The sequence below is a fragment of the Micromesistius poutassou genome (assembly GCF_964030765.1).
Source record: "Micromesistius poutassou genome assembly, chromosome: 14".
Lineage (NCBI taxonomy): Eukaryota > Metazoa > Chordata > Actinopteri > Gadiformes > Gadidae > Micromesistius > Micromesistius poutassou.
In genome coordinates this window covers 17715506-17736102 of record NC_140284.1, presented here as the reverse complement: position 1 = coordinate 17736102, position 20597 = coordinate 17715506, and the positions used below count along the sequence as shown (strand labels likewise).

The 20597-nt window shown below is 47.0% G+C and overlaps 3 protein-coding genes and 2 non-coding genes across 5 annotated transcripts in view; 4 read left to right on the top strand and 1 right to left on the bottom strand.

Moving 5' to 3' along the window:
* Positions 1-24: 24 nt before the first annotated feature.
* On the top strand, positions 25-2883 carry rpl24 (ribosomal protein L24). Its single transcript, XM_084477993.1, has 6 exons — positions 25-68; positions 194-269; positions 627-737; positions 1165-1301; positions 1952-2015; positions 2754-2883. The coding sequence occupies exons 1-6, from the start codon at positions 64-66 to the stop codon at positions 2832-2834; spliced, it is 474 nt and encodes a 157-aa protein (XP_084334119.1). The 5' UTR covers positions 25-63; the 3' UTR covers positions 2835-2883.
* On the top strand, positions 834-1013 carry LOC311358945 (small nucleolar RNA SNORA23). The gene has a single exon (XR_014638140.1). It is a non-coding gene; the product is annotated as a small nucleolar RNA SNORA23 (small nucleolar RNA).
* LOC311358946 (small nucleolar RNA SNORA23) lies at positions 2182-2358 on the top strand. Its single transcript, XR_014638141.1, has one exon. It is a non-coding gene; the product is annotated as a small nucleolar RNA SNORA23 (small nucleolar RNA).
* Positions 2884-3809: 926 nt separating the features above from the next.
* Positions 3810-7074, bottom strand: mpc2b (mitochondrial pyruvate carrier 2b). The gene is made up of 5 exons (XM_084478121.1): positions 6763-7074; positions 5862-5902; positions 5683-5767; positions 4936-5047; positions 3810-4649 (listed from the first exon to the last, which is right to left on the bottom strand). Exons 1-5 carry the CDS (start codon positions 6854-6856, stop codon positions 4568-4570), a joined length of 414 nt encoding a protein of 137 aa, XP_084334247.1. The 5' UTR covers positions 6857-7074; the 3' UTR covers positions 3810-4567.
* Positions 7075-7516: 442 nt separating this feature from the next.
* Positions 7517-20597, top strand: part of dcaf6 (ddb1 and cul4 associated factor 6) — a 16745-nt gene continuing 3664 nt past the window's right edge. Inside the window, 14 exon segments of the mRNA XM_084478256.1 lie at positions 7517-7923; positions 9449-9510; positions 10496-10588; positions 10761-10946; positions 11676-11789; positions 13459-13594; positions 14171-14382; positions 16935-16992; positions 16995-17027; positions 17218-17335; positions 18218-18397; positions 18430-18686; positions 19015-19123; positions 19522-19580. Of these exon segments, the coding sequence (XP_084334382.1) occupies positions 7836-7923; positions 9449-9510; positions 10496-10588; positions 10761-10946; positions 11676-11789; positions 13459-13594; positions 14171-14382; positions 16935-16992; positions 16995-17027; positions 17218-17335; positions 18218-18397; positions 18430-18686; positions 19015-19123; positions 19522-19580 (1705 nt within the window). The 5' untranslated portion in view covers positions 7517-7835.

Below are 20597 nucleotides of genomic sequence, written 5' to 3'. Positions count from 1 at the left end.
ACATTATTTAGTTTCCGCATCCGCTTGTCTTTCTTTCCGGTTTTGTGCCCTCTCGTAGCCATCATGAAGTGAGTCCCAGGAATATAATCTATGATCATCCTAGCATATAAATAACCACTATCTTAACGTTATGATCGTTTTAGTCGGGAATATTATGTTTATCTCACTGGTGGTGTGTATTTATCCTTTTCAGGGTCGAGTTGTGCAGTTTTAGCGGGTATAAAATATACCCCGGTCATGGCCGCCGATACGCCAGGATAGACGGAAAGGTAACTCTTCTTTGAGATAACGTGTTTTTTTTTACGTGTCTCGCTTTTCATGTTTGCTCATTCAAACAATTGTGGCCATATTGTATTCCATTGTTTGTATAACGTGGTATCTATGCCATGAAAGCTTAAGTTGTTGATGCGGGCCTTGTCGGCATGGAATACCATAGCTATGGTTGCTAATTACACGTACGTTGTTTATAGTTGCTGCAATAAATTAACTGCTTCATGCCGTCTATTCAACACTTAACAGCATGAAGACTGTCTCTACAGCCTCATGTGATCCTCTTTTCACCTGCCATTTGATCAAATTCACGAAAGGGTCATGTCAATAGCATCATAGTATTTTGCTTTCAACAGGTTTTCCAGTTCTTGAATGGCAAGTGCGAGGCCGCCTTCCTGTCCAAGAGGAATCCTAGACAGATCAACTGGACAGTTCTGTACAGGCGCAAGCACAAGAAGGGCCAATCTGTAAGTCAAGTTTTCTCAGGGACTTACTTTTTATGCAGGTGTTTCATGTTTAGGATTGAGACTTGTAGACTGACTTTATTTTCCATTTTGGCTGCCGGTTAATGGTGTGCACAGTGTAGTCTGTGTTATGTGCTGTTGCGGGACTGTGTTTTACAGCCTCCGCAACAGTGCTCATGCCAAACCTGCAGCCATAGACCAACTGGTGATCATAGTACTGGCCCTTGACGTCTTCATTGACATTATACCATTGGTCGGCCTCCATACTCTCCTACAAGCTAAACTTTTGCATATGTGTATGATTGGAATGTAGAATTGAAAGACATATTGAAATACTGGTGACTGTTTATATGGTAGTAAGAATTTGGGAAATTGTCAGGCTCAACAATGCAATGTATTGATTTGCTAGCTTTCCCATCCATTTTGACAGGAAGAGGTAGCAAAGAAGCGCACACGTCGCGCCGTGAAGTTCCAGAGGGCCATTACTGGTGCCTCTCTTGCTGACATCATGGCCAAGAGGAACCAGAAGCCAGAGGTTCGCAAGGCCCAGCGGGAGCAGGCCATCAGGTATGAAATATACCTCCACGGCACGAGAAGCGTACTCACATCTGCAGCTCCAGCCAGAACAGAGTGAAAATGTGGCCGAGACGTACAAAGTGCATTCAAACTGATGTTGATGCTAGCTAGTCCGCTTGCAATAGCATTTTTTCATACTTTGCTTGAGTGCATATCACTTATTCTTGCCCATCTGACAATACCTGCTATCAATCCATGCGTGAGAAACTGATTGCTTTTAAGATGAGGTAAATTCCTTTTTAAGAGTGTTGGAACTTTCTTAACCCTGACGCTTGCTTGAACAAAGATGCAAGGGGATTTTCTGTATTCCAAATGACCGAAGGAAATTACTTTCTGTAAGCATTGCTTAATACATGCATATCAGTCCTGTTTCAACTAATCTGGTTGAGAATAGTAGGATCTCTAGCAGCAACACTGAGTGTGAAAGAGGCTCAAAATAGAGCTAAAAATAAGTGTTCTGAATGTACCATACAGGATTCATGCAGACCACTAATATAGAATAGGGTTGGACATCACGGTCCCAATGGCATTTGTTAAGTCAATGCAATGGTGCATGAGGCTATATTTTTGGAGAAGTGTACTGTATTTGTTGTCGTTCAGATTGATTCGGGAAGCCCTAACAGTTTATTTGCGTGTTGTAGGGCTGCCAAGGAGGTCAAGAAGGCCAAGCAGGCAACCAAGAAGCCAGCGACCACCACAACAAAGGTAACATGAAGCCGATGGGCCCGTTTTTTTAAAATCTTGTTTTACTCCTTACAAAGGAGGACAGGGGTACATTCCCATACATGTACATAAATGTTTATCTTGGTCCAACCGTATCAAACTTGGAGGAGTAAAGAGTTAAACTTTTTATTTTCCATTTTTGGCTGAAGGTGGATGGTGTGCACAGTGTAGTCTGTGTTATGTGCTGTTGCGGGACTGTGTTTTACAGCCTCCGCAGCAGTGCTCATGCCACACCTGAAGCCATAGACCAACTGGTGATCATAGTACTGGCCCTTGACGTCTTCATTGACATACCATTGGTCGGCCTCCATACTCTCCTACAATCTTATGTGTATGATTGGAATATTATAGAATTGCATGGCATATTGAAAGCACTAGCATGGTTGATTCTACATATGTTTGAATTGGTGATGAATTCCTAGACAAATCATAACCATGATATGGGACATTTAAACCAGTGCATTAAATCACAGAATTACATGACGTGTGGTTCTGACGAGTTTAATGTTGGCCGTTCCGTTCCCATGTATTTGGCCTGAATAGTCAGTTAAATACGACTGATTCTTTGGCAATACACCATCAGATTGACTCAAGGCTTGTCTGCTAATGGGGTGGCTTTTTTATAACCTTGTTTTAGTGTGGTATTGACAACTATCCTAATTGCTATCTAGGAACATTTCCTGGGAAGCTTTTATTTAACTTGTTATTTCTCTTTGACAGGCTCCAACCAAGGCAGCCCCAAAAACCAAGATTGCAAAGCCCATGAAGGTCAATGCACCACGTGTTGGAGGAAAACGCTAAATCTGTTTGTGTGGGCTGTTGATAAATAAATCTTTTCTTGGATAACAAAGTTTTGTGAGACACATTTTGTAACTGTATAAAGTCAAGTTGAGAACACGTCTGCCTTTTACGAAGGATGTATGACATTGAAGAGTTTTAATTATGAGAAATGTCCATAGTATCTACATAGGACCGCGTTCACATAATTTCTAAATGTATTAATTGTCCTCAAGGAATCATCATAAATGTATTCCTGATGGCCAGATTTGATCAAATAAATTGTATTAGTTGTGACGGCAAATGATTCCCTGATCTGTTAATGGCTATGCCATTCAACGGATCACATTGAAATAATGGCTCTTAAATCACCTTAATGTTGACCCCTTTAATTAGACTTGGACGTCTTGTGCAACACATGACAAGGAAGTTGTGACTAAGTCCCTAATGCAGTAAAAGGTACATGGTCTTTTTGCATGCTTGTACATGTTTGTTTTGACTAGGCCAGGGTGTCTGTCCCCTGAAACATTTCATGGGACATGACCATGGGTCATTCTAGGGGCTAAATTCTACATTTCTGCCCTCAATGTCATGTTGCCCAGACGTAACTTTTGTCTGGGGCTTATGGAACCTCAACCACTGCCTTACGGCTCTCGATATACACCTACAATTGAGGGAACTCATTGGCAATCTCCAATGGTCAGCTTTGGTTCCTTAGACCAAACTAGGATAGTAAATGTTTTAATTTATTTGACTTCACATCTTTCTGATGTGAACTCACTAAGTCATTTACAGTTTAAGCCTCCAAGTAAATATTTCTGCATTTACCTTTTTAAAACCTTTATTTTTAGCTGTCAGACATCTCATTGCTTGAATGTCCAAATACCAATGCAGTGATACTTCAAATCAGCCTCAACTTATTTAATCAAATACATGCATTACGCATTGATATTTAGGAAAGTACATGGGATAGTCTTTTAAATTAAATGTCCAGCCACATGGTTTTAGATTTTTTTTATTAGCATACAGCCATTACATAGCCACAGAGCCCAATCTTACTATATTACATTTTTCAAAGTCAGCAGGTCAGACAAGTTATTGCTAGAATTCAAACTAGTGAATACATGTAACAAGGATGCGATAAACCGCTTTCTCAAGGAAGAGAACCGTCCACGACAAGCAAAGCAAATCGTTTCTTGGCTGGGCGAGAATGAATAAGGACTATATCTTCAACATTACTGCTCAAAATGTAACCTTTTTGAGCAGTAAATAATTGTTTAGGTTACAGTAGTTAAAATTAACAAAGGCCCTACAGAGCTAACACATTGCTACTCTAAAAGCCTTCCATGGCAATTAAGGATGATTCTGAAATCACCAAATAATAAATGCTAAAATAAACAGACATTTCCTACAGGACATACATTATTCTTTTTTAGAAAGTGTTAAATGATGTTCCATAAAAGCTGACCTAATGGAAAAAAGTACCCACCAAAAAGTGCATGATGTAACTAACTTGAATGACTTTGAGATTGTAGAATCATAACATTTGTGGAGAAGGGTAAAATACTGACAACCATCCCTCAACAACAAAATGCACCTGAACTTCTTACTTGTGTGCGAGGCCGGCGCTTTCTGTGTTAAAATAATGGTTATGTCGAGGATGTAATGGAGGACCAATGTTATGGAGAAGAAGGGGCATGACAATGTAATCACTTTGTAGTCTCCCTTAACGGCGTGGAAGCTCCTTAACACAACACTCAGGATTCTGCAGCAGCCGGTTCTACAGTGGCTGCAGATTCTATTGCTGCCTTGGCTTCATCCTTCAGCCCTTGTCTGTATCTAGAACAGAAATAAACAAGATTATGACCCTTGACAGGAAAATGACAACCTATTAAGAAGAATGTTGCATGCTAATGTTGTGCATTCTTGAATCTGAATTTAATGTAAGATATAGATAGATAGATCCCAAGGTTAAACAGTAACTCAAAAGTGAGGTATTGTGGGGCTACTGTACACTTATCTTTAGACTCTAGTACACAAAGGATGTGAAGGACACAGGACAGTAGCCATGAACCATTTAGTTATAGAGATGCAGGCTATCTGATCTAAGAAAAACTTCACTCACTGCCAGATCCGGTAGAGCTGGGAGGCTCCTGCACCGCCGACAAAGAAGTTGACACAAAACAAGTTCCAGTTCTTTGGGATGATGACCAAAGAATACCTGGACCAAACCAACCCTGAAACCAAAAAACAAAAGGGGGTCGCTTAGCATGCGAGCAAGGAAATGTTTACTGGGACAGAGTGCATGTATTGGGCCGAGGGGCCCAGATAGGCTTGTTTGCAGGAGCGCCGTGCTTAGACTGGTGCACTGACCTCTCACATGTACTGATGAAATGTTTGACGTCATTTCAAACTGTGCAACTTCTGACTGTCCAGTCAATGTCACAAGCAGTGGTACAGAGTTTATAAGTTCCTCCACTGCACGTGTTCAACCAAGTGGTTCAGGAGTTGAGGTTGTACTGTCTTCTTCAACATAATTTAGACACATTTCTGAAATATATTCTTTGAATCTTTAACCCCGGATGTGCACTTGTGTTTATTCAGCTATGGAAGATGACACTCTAGTAAGTAGAGGTTTGCGCGCCTCATCTTTGAAAAGCTTGTTACAGTCAATGAAACCCAAATCCCCCCCGGGGAAACTTCTTCGGAAAAGTGCAGATGATAGTCAGGTGGACTCCTTCATGTACCTTGAATGAAAAACAGTTTTAACAGTGAGGAGTGACGAGGACTGAGTTCAACATTGGGTTGAATCTTTATCAGGTCCTTTGCATGTTCATGCATCACGATCTTTGTACCCCCCTGTAGTGTTTACCTGTCGCTGTCAGGACGCAGGACTGCGACAAGCTGAGCTTTTCTGCGGGCCGATTCATATCAGCCAGGCCAGCGCCTACCAGGGCCTGTTTCAGTGAAGAGAGAAGCAATTATTTACTTTAGTGTGATCAAGTTCTTCACTGTTATAATATTAACACTACTGGTGCAAGATGTCCTTACCCATTTAAACATCGGGGCCCAGAAGAACACAGTCTTTGGGCCTAGGAATCAAAGAGAAAACATGAATTAGGCTCTTGTCTTATTATTTGCACTATGAGAAACTCTCCTTGCAGACAATCTGGTTTATATGGTTAGACAATAGACAAAGAACAATACTTTTTGCTATACGAATAATGTAATGAGGACCCGTTTTTATAGTCAGTCAGGAAGTTGTCCTTGACAAATTGTGCTCAACATTTTGTTACCCTTGTACAGACAAAACAAGTGTGAAATGTCCCTGATAACAGTAAATGTCTGAACCAGAAAGTCACCAACCACAGGTTTACTACAAATATTTGGGTACTGTGTTTTGACCTTACCTGTGAAGACAGTTAGGTCAGTTGTAACCTACCCTGTGTAAACTAGATAGTGGCCTGCACCTACATGATATTGACCTCATTATACTTTCAATTAGAAGTAAAACATTTAAATAAAAGTTATGCTCAAATAATGTGAGTGATACCGTGACTTTGGCCGCCACAGCAAAGTAAACATTTAAATGGTGTTATCCCAGCAGATTATCTCAGCAAGTATTTCGGATACCCTTTTCTTACTCTCAATGTAGGCTGTACATCACTTTTTTTTCTCCAGTTCTATATAGTTCCTAGCTGAACAATGATATCGATATACACACACACACAACTTAACAAGAACGTTGACAAATTACACCGTTTTACTACATTGTAAACGGTCTATGGTTACTATGCAAAAAACAATGGTTACTTTAACAAAAGCATCCCCGATATCTGACATTATAGGATGGCTATACAGGATAGACATTGGAGGACACAGAAGAGTTCACATAAAGGTAAATATCCTGCACGCCATTCACATTCCTGTTACTTTAGAGGATTTGCCTTACCTGCCGGGTGGTTGTACAGAGGTCTCAGCTTTGCAGGTAGAATATGTTCGATCCTGTCTAGAATCCTGTGGTAGGACAGTCTGAGCGCAGCCATGGTCGCTGGCTAAGCTAGTGGTAATATGCACAATAAACCTGGCAAACTAGCAGCTAACTAGCCACTGTTGTATCGACTAATGTACCGCCGCTTAATCTAACGTCCGTATGGTAAGTGGTGATCGTAACGTCCGATGAACTTCGGATATAATGCAAGGTATTATTATTGGAAATTATGCTGTCCTACTGTCGACCTTCCTCGTCGGCAGCGGTGTGTCCGTGTTAGTGCTGCCAGACCGATAATGATTGGTCGGGACCGGCAGCGGGGCGGGGCCAGTCTCTTGCGTCACAAGTCCCTCATGTGTTCTTCACTGCGATTGGTTCAAACGGGACCTATCGCATTTAATCTCCGGCGTGTCGCCAGCGGGAGGAGAGGTTAGGCCTCAGAAATCCTATTTAGAAAAAAAACAAAAACGAAATCGTTCAACTGTTTTTCAAGGCCTTTGATGTGTACAAAAATATTATTTATTTATTATTATTATTTATACATCAGTAAATAACTAACTTTCTCTCCAAATGAACCAAGTCCTACAGTACAGTGAGAAACAGTAACTCCTCCCCTCTCGGAGAGCGACCGGGACGAGAGGAAACATAAAACGCGCGCCCACCAACTCTCCATCGAAGTGTGCGTATCGCGTTGTTTGTGAGTGTTTGGCTTTGGGAGCTTAAAATATTGGTTGGTTGCTGCAAGAGCGATATCTGCAAAGAGAAGTAAACTAAGCTATGCTAAAACAAGGCAGATAGCCAACACGTCGGAGCCACACCATAAACTTAGACCCTGGGGAGGACAGCCAAGAGAGACACATTTATATTACGAAGGATGTTAATGTTGCATGTCCTAGCTCGATACCGCTGCCACAACAAGCTGGGACCCATTTAGATCGCTGCATAAAAAGCGACGACGTTAAGGTCGTTTTTTTATAAAGACAGGAATAGCTTGGAATTTCAATGTTATTGTTAAAAAGCTCCGGTCGATCACAATGTCATATTCTGGCAATTTGGTTTGGGATGTAAATAAACGTTCAATTGGATACAACGATCCCAATAACATCAGGACCAACTATCTAGGTAAGAAAGACACCAACATCTCTCGCAAATTAAGTCGGGTATGCAGATCTAATAACACTCGCTATCGATCGTCGACTCATGTCGTGGCCGAGGCTTTGTGTAAAGGTCTATGATCATGTTATTGACGGAACAAAGATCACTTCCCGCATTAATGCATATTGTTGTTCAATCTGCCACACGATTTGCTTGGTAGTACACAATGCCATTCTAACGAATGGGTAATTGTGATTATAATATACACTGCTTTGAGTTTAAAAAGCACGATAATGTATACCCACTGAATTGACCTACAGATATACCTGCGCCTAGAAGCGAGTTACTCATCTGAATATTATGAGCGTTTCTGTACGTTGTGTCTGATGTTTACTTCCTATTTGGCTACAGTTGTTGATGAGCGCTTTATACATCAAAAAGCCAAACTGGTGGCAAATATTTAGTTGTCATACGTTTACCACTGCTTGAGCTGCTGCCCCCGCGACCCGACCCCGGATAAGCGGACGACGATGAGGGGACGTTTACCACTAATATAAAGGAATTCAACGCTTGCCCCCCAGTATTGTAGATAGCGTACCTCAGGGATTTAGCTTTGTGCTGTATTAAGCCAGACTGTGATGTCTTTGGTGCTGCCATTGTCTGCATTTTGGGGATGGATGACCTATTGGTCAGACGTATTAAGCGATTTAATTGGTTCAGATTGGTACAGCCGCAACAACGACGGGCATATGCCAAATGCCTACAAAACACCCTCGTAGGGTCATTGAACGAACTCTCCCGTCCCCCAGAGAGTCTAGAAAAGCTAACCAGGAGGGCCCTTATCACCGACCCGGGTTTCCTGACTGCAGGGGATGGCAGAGGCGGGTGGCAAAGAGCTTTGAACTCTGGTGGTTAATGCATGCTGGTGCTGAGTGATTATTGGGATTGAATACTTCCAGCTTTCAAAGATGGGGTATCTCACTGGAAATGAACAAAAATGGACTAACGTATAACTGAAACATAACTACACATTAATGAATGAATAGATAGAAGCACTACGTAGCTGTACTTATTATTCATTGTTATTTCTACCATGTCTACTGCTAGACTCGTGTATTTGTAGGTAAGCCTAAGGTTTTGATCTACAATTATATTGGCCTGGGTTGAGATTTTGATGGGCAACTGTAGTAATGATTTAGAGTCTTACATCTTGCTTCAAAAGCAGTCAGCCCTCACTAACAAAGGAGATCAGCGCTTTTGTTGGTCTATATTTTTGATGAGGATGGATCATAAAATAAGCAGGGAACAACTATGTCATGAATTTAAGGCCTCTTCAATTCAATGGCTGCAGATTTGCTGGTGGCTGTCTCTTGATGAATAATACATTACACCATGATACAGAACTGTTGCATGCATATGTTTTGATGTGACATTTAACCACTAACCACCCATGGGCTGGTGTTCATCAGATGAGGCAGGTAGGATGGTATAAAGCAGTGTCATCCTGTTCAACTCTTCCTCGTCTCTCTTTCACTCTCCTTTGTCCTTCCAGGTAGGAGAGAGTTTGTGCAGCGGCTAAAACTTGAAGCAACGCTGAATGTACATGATGGCTGTGTAAGTGACTTATACGATTCTTTGCTTTCTTATTGGTTTGTGTCTTTGTGTGACACTTTGTTTATGTTTGTTGGTGGGTGTTTATTGGTTTATATTAAGCCGTATTTATGGCCATTATTTAATGTGGTGGGATTGGGTCATCTTCAGTCCTCTGAACATGTCGCTGTCAGAGGTTTTGAGTGCTGTTGCTCTGAGCAACCATCTGGATGCTGGCCAGGCTAATAATGCCTAAAGGAAAGCTGAAGCTGCCTAGGCTCGCACTCAGCACCAGAGCTCCTCTCCTCTACTCTACTCCACACTGTCAGTCACCTGCCCCTGCACAGCACAACCCAACCCAACCCAAAGCAGCCAAAACAACATGGAACTCAACAACAGCAACAACAACAGCTCGCTGGCCCATGACTTCGCTGCACTATACCCGTAGAGGCCCACTGCAAAGTTGGAGTATCTAACTGGATAATACAAATCATAATGCATGTCTCAGTTATGTGTCAGTTAACTGTGCCACATTGTATGTTATCAGGGTCAAAAGGTGTCGTTCTGTTTCCGATGCATTGCATTGGATTCTACATTTAGCCCCCCCGCCCCCTAGCATCCCCTCCCTGGCCGGACTCAGCCTGTCTGTTACTGTCTGTCTCCCAAAGCTTTAATTACATACCAGACGAGGAAGGAGGAGCAAATGCTTCTTCACTTTAACGTTGTAATCGCACACACCTTTCAACTGAGCCTACTTCGTCAGGTGATACGCAGTTTCCATTAACCCAGGCATCAGAACATTTTGAAGGCCTTTCAAAGGAGTCGGACCAGGAGTTTTGAAGAGGCATCAACTCCATTGAAAAATGATTGAGGGCTGTGTGCAATAATGACAAATGATTTTTAGTGCAGCAGAATAAGCTGTATTTTACAGCCTCTGCTATTCCACATAGTTACCCTGAATTTCAAGACCAGTGATTTGAAGTTCACTGTTTTCTTTGTTTGTTCACAGGTCAACACTATATCCTGGAATGACACAGGAGAGTACATCCTGTCTGGTTCTGATGATACCTTCCTTGTCATCACCAACCCATACAACAGAAAGGTAAGAATGCACATACATGCCACACGTCAACCATGTAGAGGGATCTCCTTCAATACCAAATGAATTGCGAAGAAACCATTAATTCCAAATATTAAATTGAAACCACATTGTCCTGGACACTCACTCCCTCACTCTATCTCCATCTCATCTCTTCCCCCTTTCCCCGCCTCAGGTCAAGAAGTCCATACGGTCGGGTCACAGGGCCAACATCTTCAGCGCTAAGTTCATGCCCCACACCAATGACCAGGAGATCATCTCCTGCTCGGGGGACGGCATCATCTACTACACGCACACAGAGAAGAGTCTGGAGCTGAACAGGCAGTGTCAGTTCTCCTGCCATTACGGAACCGCTTACGAGGTGGGGGAGGGCGTTGCCAGTTTAGTAAAGTTGTCTAGTGCGTTCTTAACCATAATGAATGTAAAGTTGTGATTAATGAGTTAATGAGTCCATTATTTATAAGTGAAAGGGCCGAGGTGATGATGGCTTTCGCAATCGAGTATTAGCTTTAGGTTGGGGTCACACTCACAGGTTTACTGTAGGTAGACTGGGTACCCCCAGCCCATTCTGCCGGCGAATGAATCCGCCCTGCAGAAGGGTCTGGAGAGGAGCAATACATTTCTTTCTGCTTCCGATACGCTTTTGCGGGAGCCAATCGCCAAGACTGGCTTCCCCCCTGGCGCGATATTGGCTGGTTTAACACACTGACGACAGGGAAGCGATGGCAGCCAATTGCGTACAAAGTCATTTGAATTAGGCCCGTTGATCACGCCTCTTGTGCTGAACTTGGTCTGGCAATAGCCAGGCTAAGTTTTAGCACCACTGATCCAGTGCTTATGGTGGTCAGCTCTCAGTCAAAACGTTCTGGGTTCCAACACCCAGTGTACCTGTAGGCAGCCTTGAGAGAGATGCTTAAACACTCCCTGCACCTTAATGACATGTATCAAAAAAGATCCACTCTAAGTACCATGCATAAACGACCATAAGAAATCATAATTGTCCAAATCAGGAGTTCTCTGGGGTTCGCCGTCTCTCGCTCTTATCTTGTAACCCGCTGACTCTTTTCGTCCTTTGCTGTGTTCTGTGCAGATCATGACTGTACCCAACGACCCGTACACGTTCCTGTCATGTGGCGAGGACGGGACCGTGCGGTGGTTTGACCTGCGAACAAAGACCAGCTGCACTAAAGAAGACTGCAAAGATGTACGGTGGTAATGGCGAAGGCCCTCACATCTGGGGCTTCACAGTCCGTCACAGGGCCCTGACCTAGTCAGAGCCAGAACATAAAGGCATACCTTTTGTAAATTCAATTCAATTCAAATTTTATTTGTATAGCCCTTAATCACATTACAGTCTCAAAGGGCTCAACAGGCCAAATATTTATGACACCCCCCTGACCCAAGCCCCCACACGGGAAAGAAAAAACTCCCTTAATCAGCAAGGAAGAAATCTTGGGAAGAAACGCAGAGTGGGGGATCCCTCCTTCCAGGGATGGTCAGGAGTGCAGTGGGTGCCATAATTGACATACATACATTACATACAGGCAAAACATATTAAATTGATGATGGGGTGCTGCCCGGATAACAACACAATTTATAACAACACAATTTGATAACAACAAATTGATAACAACACAATTTATAATGCTAGAACAGTTGGCTTACTTAATGTTTTTTCTGCCACAGATGGTTTGATGAGATAGAGATTCTTGGCTGTCGTGAATGTATATTTGTTTTCCACTTCCACTTATTATCGTCTGGCAGTAAATGTATTGATTTAGTCACCGTGTTTAGTCCTCCAGTCCGCATTGTGGGATTTCCCTGCTGCGTGCTTGTTTGATTCAGGCAGCAGCTGGAATAATAATTCATAGCATCGTCTGGGATATAAATAGGGCTTTCTCCCATGACATAGCCGGGCAACCGTCTCTCTACCGTCACTCAACATGTCTCTTGTGTCCTGACAATAATGTCCCCGCCACCCACGGCCAGAGCTTATCTCTCACTGGGGCAAGTAGAGGGTAATGACAGCCCACTCCCAGCATCTCTTCAGCAGGCCACCTGTCAGGACACGCTGATCCCCATCACGCTTCACGGGGATCCCGGGAAACTCTGAACTTAAGATACTGTTTGTCAATTCGTTGCAGTGCGATAGAGATGTGGAATCAATGAAGTACATTGTGCCACTAGATGTCAACATTTGTTGTTGAGGAAACTTGGAATCTGCTTTTTTAGAAAGTCACTTTTGGTTTGAATCTTACTTTTTGAAGGGCGTTGCAGAAATGGCTCGATGAAGGAACTGGCATTGAATTCACTTTCATGGCTCATTGGCACAATATCCTACTTCCTCTTTTTTTTATGTTTAACGTGTGAATGCTAAAAAACAAGAGCAGTTGTTGCACATTTTTTCAACCAAATCCCCAAAGATATCGTGGAATAGCAGCCGAGTGTTGTAGCAGCAGAGTATAGCGTGTAGCAGCAGAGTATAGCGGTGTAGCAGCAGAGTATAGCGGTGTAGCTGTATAGCATCAGAGTGTTGTAGCAGCAGGGTGTGGCGGCAGAATGGGTACAATGCGTACATGTGCGATTGGATGCAGTGACATTGAGATTCTAAAGTCCCCCGTCGATATAGCAAGATCCATATCAAACCAGACAGGTCTACCCTGACATTGAAACCACCATGTCTCCAGCCCGGCCTACAGTACCCGGGTTCCACCCTCCACTGCACCCTCTCCAATAGGTGTCCTCTTACAGTCTTCACAGCTGTTTTTAGAGCACATGGTAGAACCGTTTGGGTGGGTGGGTGGGGGGGGGGGGGGTACCCACCTAGCTTATCTCTCGCTAATCTCGTGTTGTTGTTGTTGTTGTTTCCTCAGGACATACTGATAAACTGCCGCCGGGCAGCCACCTCCATATCCATCTCTCCCCTGGTGCCCTACTACTTGGCCGTGGGCTGCTCCGACAGCTCAGTCCGCATCTACGACAGACGCATGCTGGGGACCAGAGCGACGGGTAACACGCTTATGTTCAGCCGGCAGAGGTTCTGCCCGGACAGTTCAGCGCGGGGTATGACAGCCGTCGTATCGGCAGTGTTCACATGTACCTGGAGGTGAACAACGGGCAATGCCGTAGTGCCCAACGTGATTTTAAGTATACGTCATTGTCCATCACCCATGGGCAATAGATTTACATGAGCTGGTAGTGAACTCTGGGGCAATTGCTTTAAATTGTGCCACTGTCCCCTTTATTTCAAATACACAATGAAATAAAAAAAATATAAATCACATTGAAGATTGTGCAGTTATATGTGCAGTTAGATTTTTGTGTGCATTTATAGAGCATTTGTGGCGCCTGTCAGGAGGAGCTCTCCCCTGTGTGGACACGGAGTACTAGCGGTATAAACCTGAGTCGTCCCTGCAACCCAACTACTGCTTTTAAAAGTTTAAACACAAGAAGTCCTCGGTGTAACCGTGACAACCACACGCCTGCCTGCTGCAACTCAACCCCCCCCCCCCCCCCCCCCCGGGCGCTGCTATCTTGCTCGTAAACACCTCCTCACTTCTGTCCCCCCCCCCCCCTCCCTTCCAGGTAACTACATGGGGCGCGGTACGACGGGGATGTGCGTGCGCTTCGTGCCCGCCCACCTGTCCAACAAGTCGTGCCGCGTGACCTCGCTGTGCTACAGCGGCGACAGCAAGGAGGTGCTGGTCAGCTACTCCTCGGACTACATCTACCTGTTCGACCCGGCCGACGACCAGGCCCGCCAGCTGAAGGGGCCGTCCGATGAGCGCCGCGAGGAGGTGAGCGAGGCGGCGGGGAGGTGGCGGTGGCGAGGTCACCCCCGCCTGCAGGGTTTCATTGGTTCAGGTCTGGGGCCCTCGTCAGGCGGCCGTCGCGCCGGTCTAGAACCGGGGTTTGGATCCGGTTCTACAGTGCCGTGGTGTGCCACCGAAGTGTTCCCTTAGCCCGGGCTGACCCAGACCAGCTCCGGTGGGCAGGGGGTCTGGGACAACTCGAGGGTTCCCCTTAGCCCGGGCTGACCCGACCAGCTCCAGTGGGCAAGGGGGGGGGGGGGGGTGGGGGGGGGGTCTCCTGAGAGCCGGTTGACCGTGCTAATCCTTGGTGACAGCCAGATCAAAAATATTATTGACCCGGTCAACTTCGGTGCATCCAGAGCCCCCCCCCCCTGCCAGGGAACCTGACTCCTGCGTTTCCATAAAGCGAGTCCAAGCATTTAGCCCACTGTGCAGACCCACCTTTCCCTCTGAGCCAGCCTTGTGCTCTCCCAAGTCTCAGGACGCACGTGGGCCATGGGTGAACAATTAAAACGGAGCTGGTGCCACGTGCACCGCCCCCCTCCCCCCCACAGAAGGTGATATGGATGGTAAATGGAGAAGGCTTTGTTTTGGCTGGCTGGGCCTCAGATCAGAGTGCCCTGCAGGCTCCTCTGAGAGAGAGAGAGAGAGAGAGAGAGAGAGAGAGAGAGAGAGAGAGAGAGAGAGAGAGAGAGAGAGAGAGAGAGAGAGAGAGAGAGAGAGAGAGAGAGAGAGAGAGAGAGAGAGAGAGAGAGAGAGAGAGAGAGAGAGAGAGATGAGAGAGAGAGAGAGAGAGAGAGAGAGAGAGAGAGAGAGAGAGAGAGAGAGAGAGATATGCAGGGACTTCATCACGTCACAGAGGCGATTCATGTCGTAGATCCTCAGGTCAGACTAAACTTCCTTTCTAAGCAAGTCTTAAATGGGTTTGCAAATTGCCACTTTAGGATTGCGAAACACAAAGTTGTAAACGGATAAGGAAATTGCAGCATTGCACACTACTCGTTTTGTTCACGACCTGATGGTTTGATTAAAGATTGACAATATGATCAGCCAGTCTGACGGTCTGGGTTTTGCCAGTAGGTGTGAGATTAGTGTGAGAGAAACTGCAGGTTTTGGTGTATTGATATCTGGCGGGTGCGAGGAAGCCGGGGGGAAACGGAAACGTACCAGTGTATCAGCTGTGTTTCCATGTGAGCACTGATGCACATTCCTTTCCAAATACAGCAGCCCGCTATGTTCTGCCACCGGCAAAAAATAGCCCAGGTCCCGAGGTGTAGGGCCTGCCAAGGAGAGCCTAGTTACCCCTCACCTCCCCCCACACCTTATCTCTTTCTTTCGCTCTCACTCTCTCACTCTCTCGTTCTCACTCTCTTGACCTAACTCTCACTCTCTCTCTTGTCCTTCTTTTCTCCTACTCTCTCTCTCCATCTCTCGCTTCTCTCTCTCTCTCTCTTGCCCTTTCTCCCTCTCGCTCTTTCTAGTACTTTCTCCACCCCTTTTTTCACTCACACTCTTTATTTCTCTGTCTCTTACTCACTCTCGTACTCTGGCTCTCTTATGCTAGCGCTCTCCCTCGCTCTCTCTTGTTGCACTCCTATTTACATTCAGGGCATTTAGCAGACGCTTTTATCCAAAGCGACTTACAATAAGTACATTTGTCATAAGAAGTGAAACAATATATCGCTGTCGGTACAGTAAGGATGTTCATCAAACAAGTGCAAGTACTAACAATCGCTAGGCTAACCCATTCCCTGTATCCAGCAGTGATAGCTAGGATAAGATGCTACACAATTAAGTACTATGAATAAATACAACGTACATTAAGTGCGTACATTAAGTGCCAGGACGTACAACAGACAATAGTGGGAGGGGGGGAGTGGATGGCTATGCAGAGTCCAGGTGAACTCTGAACAGGTGAGTTTTGAGTCTCTTGCGGAAGCTGTCAGGACTCTGCGGTCCTGACATCGGCAGGGAGCTCGTTCCGCCACTGTGGTCCCAAAACAGACAAGAGTTGTGACTTTGCTGATCGACCTGCCGGACCTGGCTTTGATCTCGGATCGGCCACTCACCATCCTCTCTCTTGACTCTCACATTTTTCCATTCTCTCTCTTTCTTTCATTCTTTCTTCCTTCCTTTCTTTCTCCCCCCCCCCCCCCCACCACCTTGCTGTCGTTTGTTAGCCCTTGCTGTTCATTGTGCCGAGTGGGGGTGCTTATTCGCAGCGTTTCCTGGCCCACCACCTGCAGCACAAACACAAATCCCCAGCCATGTCCCGCTGCATCTGAAACAGTCATGTCCCGCTGCATTCTGAAACAGTCATGTCCCGCTGCATTCTGAAACAGCCATGTACCGCTGCATCTGAAACAGCCATGCGTTGATGGCAAAGACACAGTTGATGCGCGTGCTTGTGTGCGTGTGCGTGATGAGACCGACGAGGGAGGCTGTGTGTGCGCAACTGCGCTGTCTGGAGCCGATTTTGGAGTGACGGATTGATAACGTGTGTGTGTGTGTGTGTGTGTGTTTGTTTACGTCCACAGCTCAGACAGCCTCCGGTCAAGCGGCTCCGTCTCCGGGGGGACTGGTCCGACACCGGGCCCGCGCTCGCCCCGAGAGCGAGAGAGAGCGGGATGGTGAGGCGGGAACAATCAATCTTTCCCCGCGCACACATTTCTATACACACAGGCACAATAAGCACATGATTGCCTCAGGCTGAGATGTCGGCGTGTCATTACACTCACGTAAAAAAAAAATCACACACACAAAAGCCTGTACAACACAAGCCTGAAGAGCCTCTTCCCCGTCCGTTGTCTCCGCGTCCAGGCGAGCAGAGCCCCAACGTGTCCCTGATGCAGCGGATGTCCGACATGCTGTCCCGCTGGTTCGAGGAGGCCAGCGAGGCGCAGGAAACCGGGAGGCCGGCCTCAGACCAGACCCAGAGGTAACCCCCCCCCCCCCCCCCCCACTACACTATGCTCCAACCCCACTCTGGATCGCAGTCCTGGCTCATTCTGAGGCAACATAGTCCCTGTTTACAAGAGTATCCAGATCTTACTCTGTTTCTTTTTATCAAAATTTCTCAGAAACCCATGTGTTCACACGAAATGGTATCCTGGCTATTGCCAGACCAAGCTCAATCGTAGATTGCGCGTTGGTTTGGGAGGCTGCTGTCCTTTTATTCAGCACAAGAGGCGTGATCAACGGCCTAGTTCAACTGACTCTGTACGCAATTGGCTGCTTGACGTTGTTTCCCTGTCGTCTGTGTTAAACCAGCCAATAGCGCGCCTGGGGGAGAAGCCAGCTTGGTGATTGGCTCCCGCTCTGCTCCAGACCCTTCTGCAGGGCGGATTCAAATCGCTGGCAGAACGGGCTGGGGTACCCAGCCTAATGAAAAGGCCCAGCTCTCTCAGGACGGTCCTCACCCCGTTTACACATGGGGCTCGTTTACGAGGGATTGTGGTTTGGAGAACGGTTGTCTAGATCTTCAGTACAGACGGTTCCCGCCTGTTAGTTATAGAGCTATAGATGGTTTAATGAGAATATAGTGATGTACATTTACAGAATATGGTCGGGTGGCTAGGGCTATTTACTATTCGGAAGCTTGCTGCGCTCTGTCCCCCGAGCACTGATTGGTCCAATCAACTTAAGATTTTTGGAAGGAGCATTCGACCGGGATCCCGGCCAGACTGATCTGCAGAGAGAATCGGAATATGAACTTGAGGATCGTGATGGTAACCCAAAGCTATATAAAACTCTGGGTAAGCTTTGTATAAAAAATACCCAGAGAGGAAAAGCTGCAAAATGAGTGTTTATTTATCCCCAGGGACAGCCATCCGTCCAGAGATAGGCTCCAGTACCCAGATGGAGGCCAGCTCCCCACCGGCCGCCACAGAGACCCCCACTCAGGGGCCCAGCACTTCAGAGGCCCCCACCGTATCTCCCAGCACTTCAGAGGCCCCCACCGTATCTCCCAGCACTTCAGAGAGGCCCACGGAGGGTCCCGGCTCTTCAGAGACCCCCCGCTCAGGGTCCCAGGCTCTTCAGAGACCCCCGCGGAGGCGGAGGCCAGCCCGCACTGCCTGCCGCCGCCGCCGCTCCTCCGCCCCAGCCCGCCTCCACTTCCTCCTCGGGGTCGTCGCCGGCGGTAAACGCGCTGCCCGCCTCCAGCACGTCTGCATCAGTGGAGCCCTCCTCCTCGTCCCTCCATTCTTCCCCGACGCGGAGCAGAGCGGTCGCGCTGACCCCGCCACTGCCCCACCCCGACACGCACATCTGGCCCGGCTGCACCTCAGGTACGGCTCCCACCTTGAATCAACGTGTTCTTTGTAGGGATCCACGGATCCATATGGATTTTTTTTTTTTTTGTTAGGGCCGATGCAGATTTTTTTTTTTGATCAGCCTTTGCCGATAACCGAGCTGCCAATTTTCTTGAGCCGAACGCAGCAGACAACACACACACGCACGCACGCACACACACACACACACACACACACACACACACACACACACACACACACACACACACACACACACACACACACACACACACGCACACAGCCCTTTCAGCGTTTCACTTCCTCTGTTTGCCTCCCCCCTCCCCCCCCACCCCCCCTCCCCCAGTTCTGTTCCCGGTAGAGTCCGGTCCTCACCGGCTCCCGGTCAGCCTAGTGTGCCGGCGGCTGCAGCGGCTGCTCCAGCTGGCCGAGCCCCGGGTCAGGGCGGCGAGCGGGTGGGCCACGCCCACGCTGCCCCGCCCCCCCCAGAGAGACAGTCCCACAGAGCCCCTCCCACGGCCGCCGCCGCCGCCGCCGGCCGGGGGCCCGAGTCCCTCCGCCCAGGTTTACCCCCCCCACCCCCCACCCCCCACCTCCCCTTCCCCTGCACATGCACCTGCTGTTTGCACGGCCTCTACCATCATGAAACACCCCCCCCCCCCCGCCCCCCGGCAGAGCGGCCCCTCCCTCTGCCCATCATGTGACGCCAGGACCCAGGAGGAGCTGATCACTGTCCCTAAACCCCCATCCTGCACCTTGATCAGCTCCTCCAATCGGATCCCATCTCGCTCACGATAAGTCTCCCATCATTCCACCTGCTGCTTGAGTTGTCCGCTCCTCCCCTCCCTCCCAGTGTGGAGTGCGTCTGTGCGCTGGTTTACTGGTCCACGCTTGATCACACGGAGATAGAGAGTTAGCATTAGCAGCTGAAGCTGTGGGGCTGCGTCGGGACACGTGTGTGTGGAACATGCTGGAACACAAAGGAATTGCCTGCAACCTAATCAAATACCTGCTTCAACCATTCATCACCAGTCTGCCCTGACCTGTATTGGCTCTGGATGTGGACAACATGATCAATGATCATGTCCGATGTGTATGCCTACTAAAGTGCATTACTACGATCTATTTCAAAATCATCCTACTCCCCTGTGTTATTCCCTGGCATCACATTCAACTGCTAATAGTTTTAATATAAGAAAAAACAATTAGCCTCGTGACATCATAACCCAGTAATGAAGGACACTGATACTGGCACAGGGGAACCCTTCTCTTTGCCAACCCTTCCCTTTAGACCAAGTGTAACACTTCTTTTGCCCAGGGATCCCTCCTAGTAGCAGTGGTGTTTGACCGGCTTTGATTGGCTTATATGGGACGGAGCTCTCGCGATGTCGGGCGTAGTGTGCTCTCGCCTGCCTGCCTGGTGGTTTGTCTAACATGATGGGGGGGGGGGGGGGGGTGGGGTGTTGATGGTTAACCTGCCAGCCTGCGTGTGTGAGGCGTATGGTAATGAGTATGGTGATGAGGAACTCTTGTTGACTCCCAACGTTTGTCTTCCAGATTCCCCCTCGTCTGTGGTAAACAAACAGCTTGGGCTCCATGACTCTCAAATGAGCAGCAGGGTGCGTCTCAGACACCGCACGCACGCACACACACATCCAGCACGCACTACCGCAAACACACACATTACACACATTACACACATTACACACACACACACACACACTCTAAGAAGGTTGTACTAGAAAACAAAAAGAAAAAGCCTTTTTGGAGCCATTACGATTTTTCAATACAATCACGCAGTGATGTAGAGGGAGCTCACCCGATAGACTTATCCCAATAAGACTGTTTTGTGTTGAACATCAATAAGTAATCATAAACGCGGTACACGCAGGAAACCTGCAGGATCAGACACATAATGGGGTTCAGAAG

Coding starts and splice junctions, on each gene's coding strand:
- rpl24 (XM_084477993.1), top strand. Junction 270..626: donor ACGCCAGGATAGACGGAAAG/GTAACTCTTCTT, acceptor TGCTTTCAACAG/GTTTTCCAGTTCTTGAATGG. Junction 1,302..1,951: donor CAGCGGGAGCAGGCCATCAG/GTATGAAATATA, acceptor TGCGTGTTGTAG/GGCTGCCAAGGAGGTCAAGA.
- mpc2b (XM_084478121.1), bottom strand. CDS start 6,856: ATGGCTGCGCTCAGACTGTCCTACCACAGGATTCTAGACAGGATCGAA. Junction 5,903..6,762: donor TCTGTACAACCACCCGGCAG/GTAAGGCAAATC, acceptor TTTGATTCCTAG/GCCCAAAGACTGTGTTCTTC. Junction 5,048..5,682: donor CTGCGTCCTGACAGCGACAG/GTAAACACTACA, acceptor TTTTGGTTTCAG/GGTTGGTTTGGTCCAGGTAT.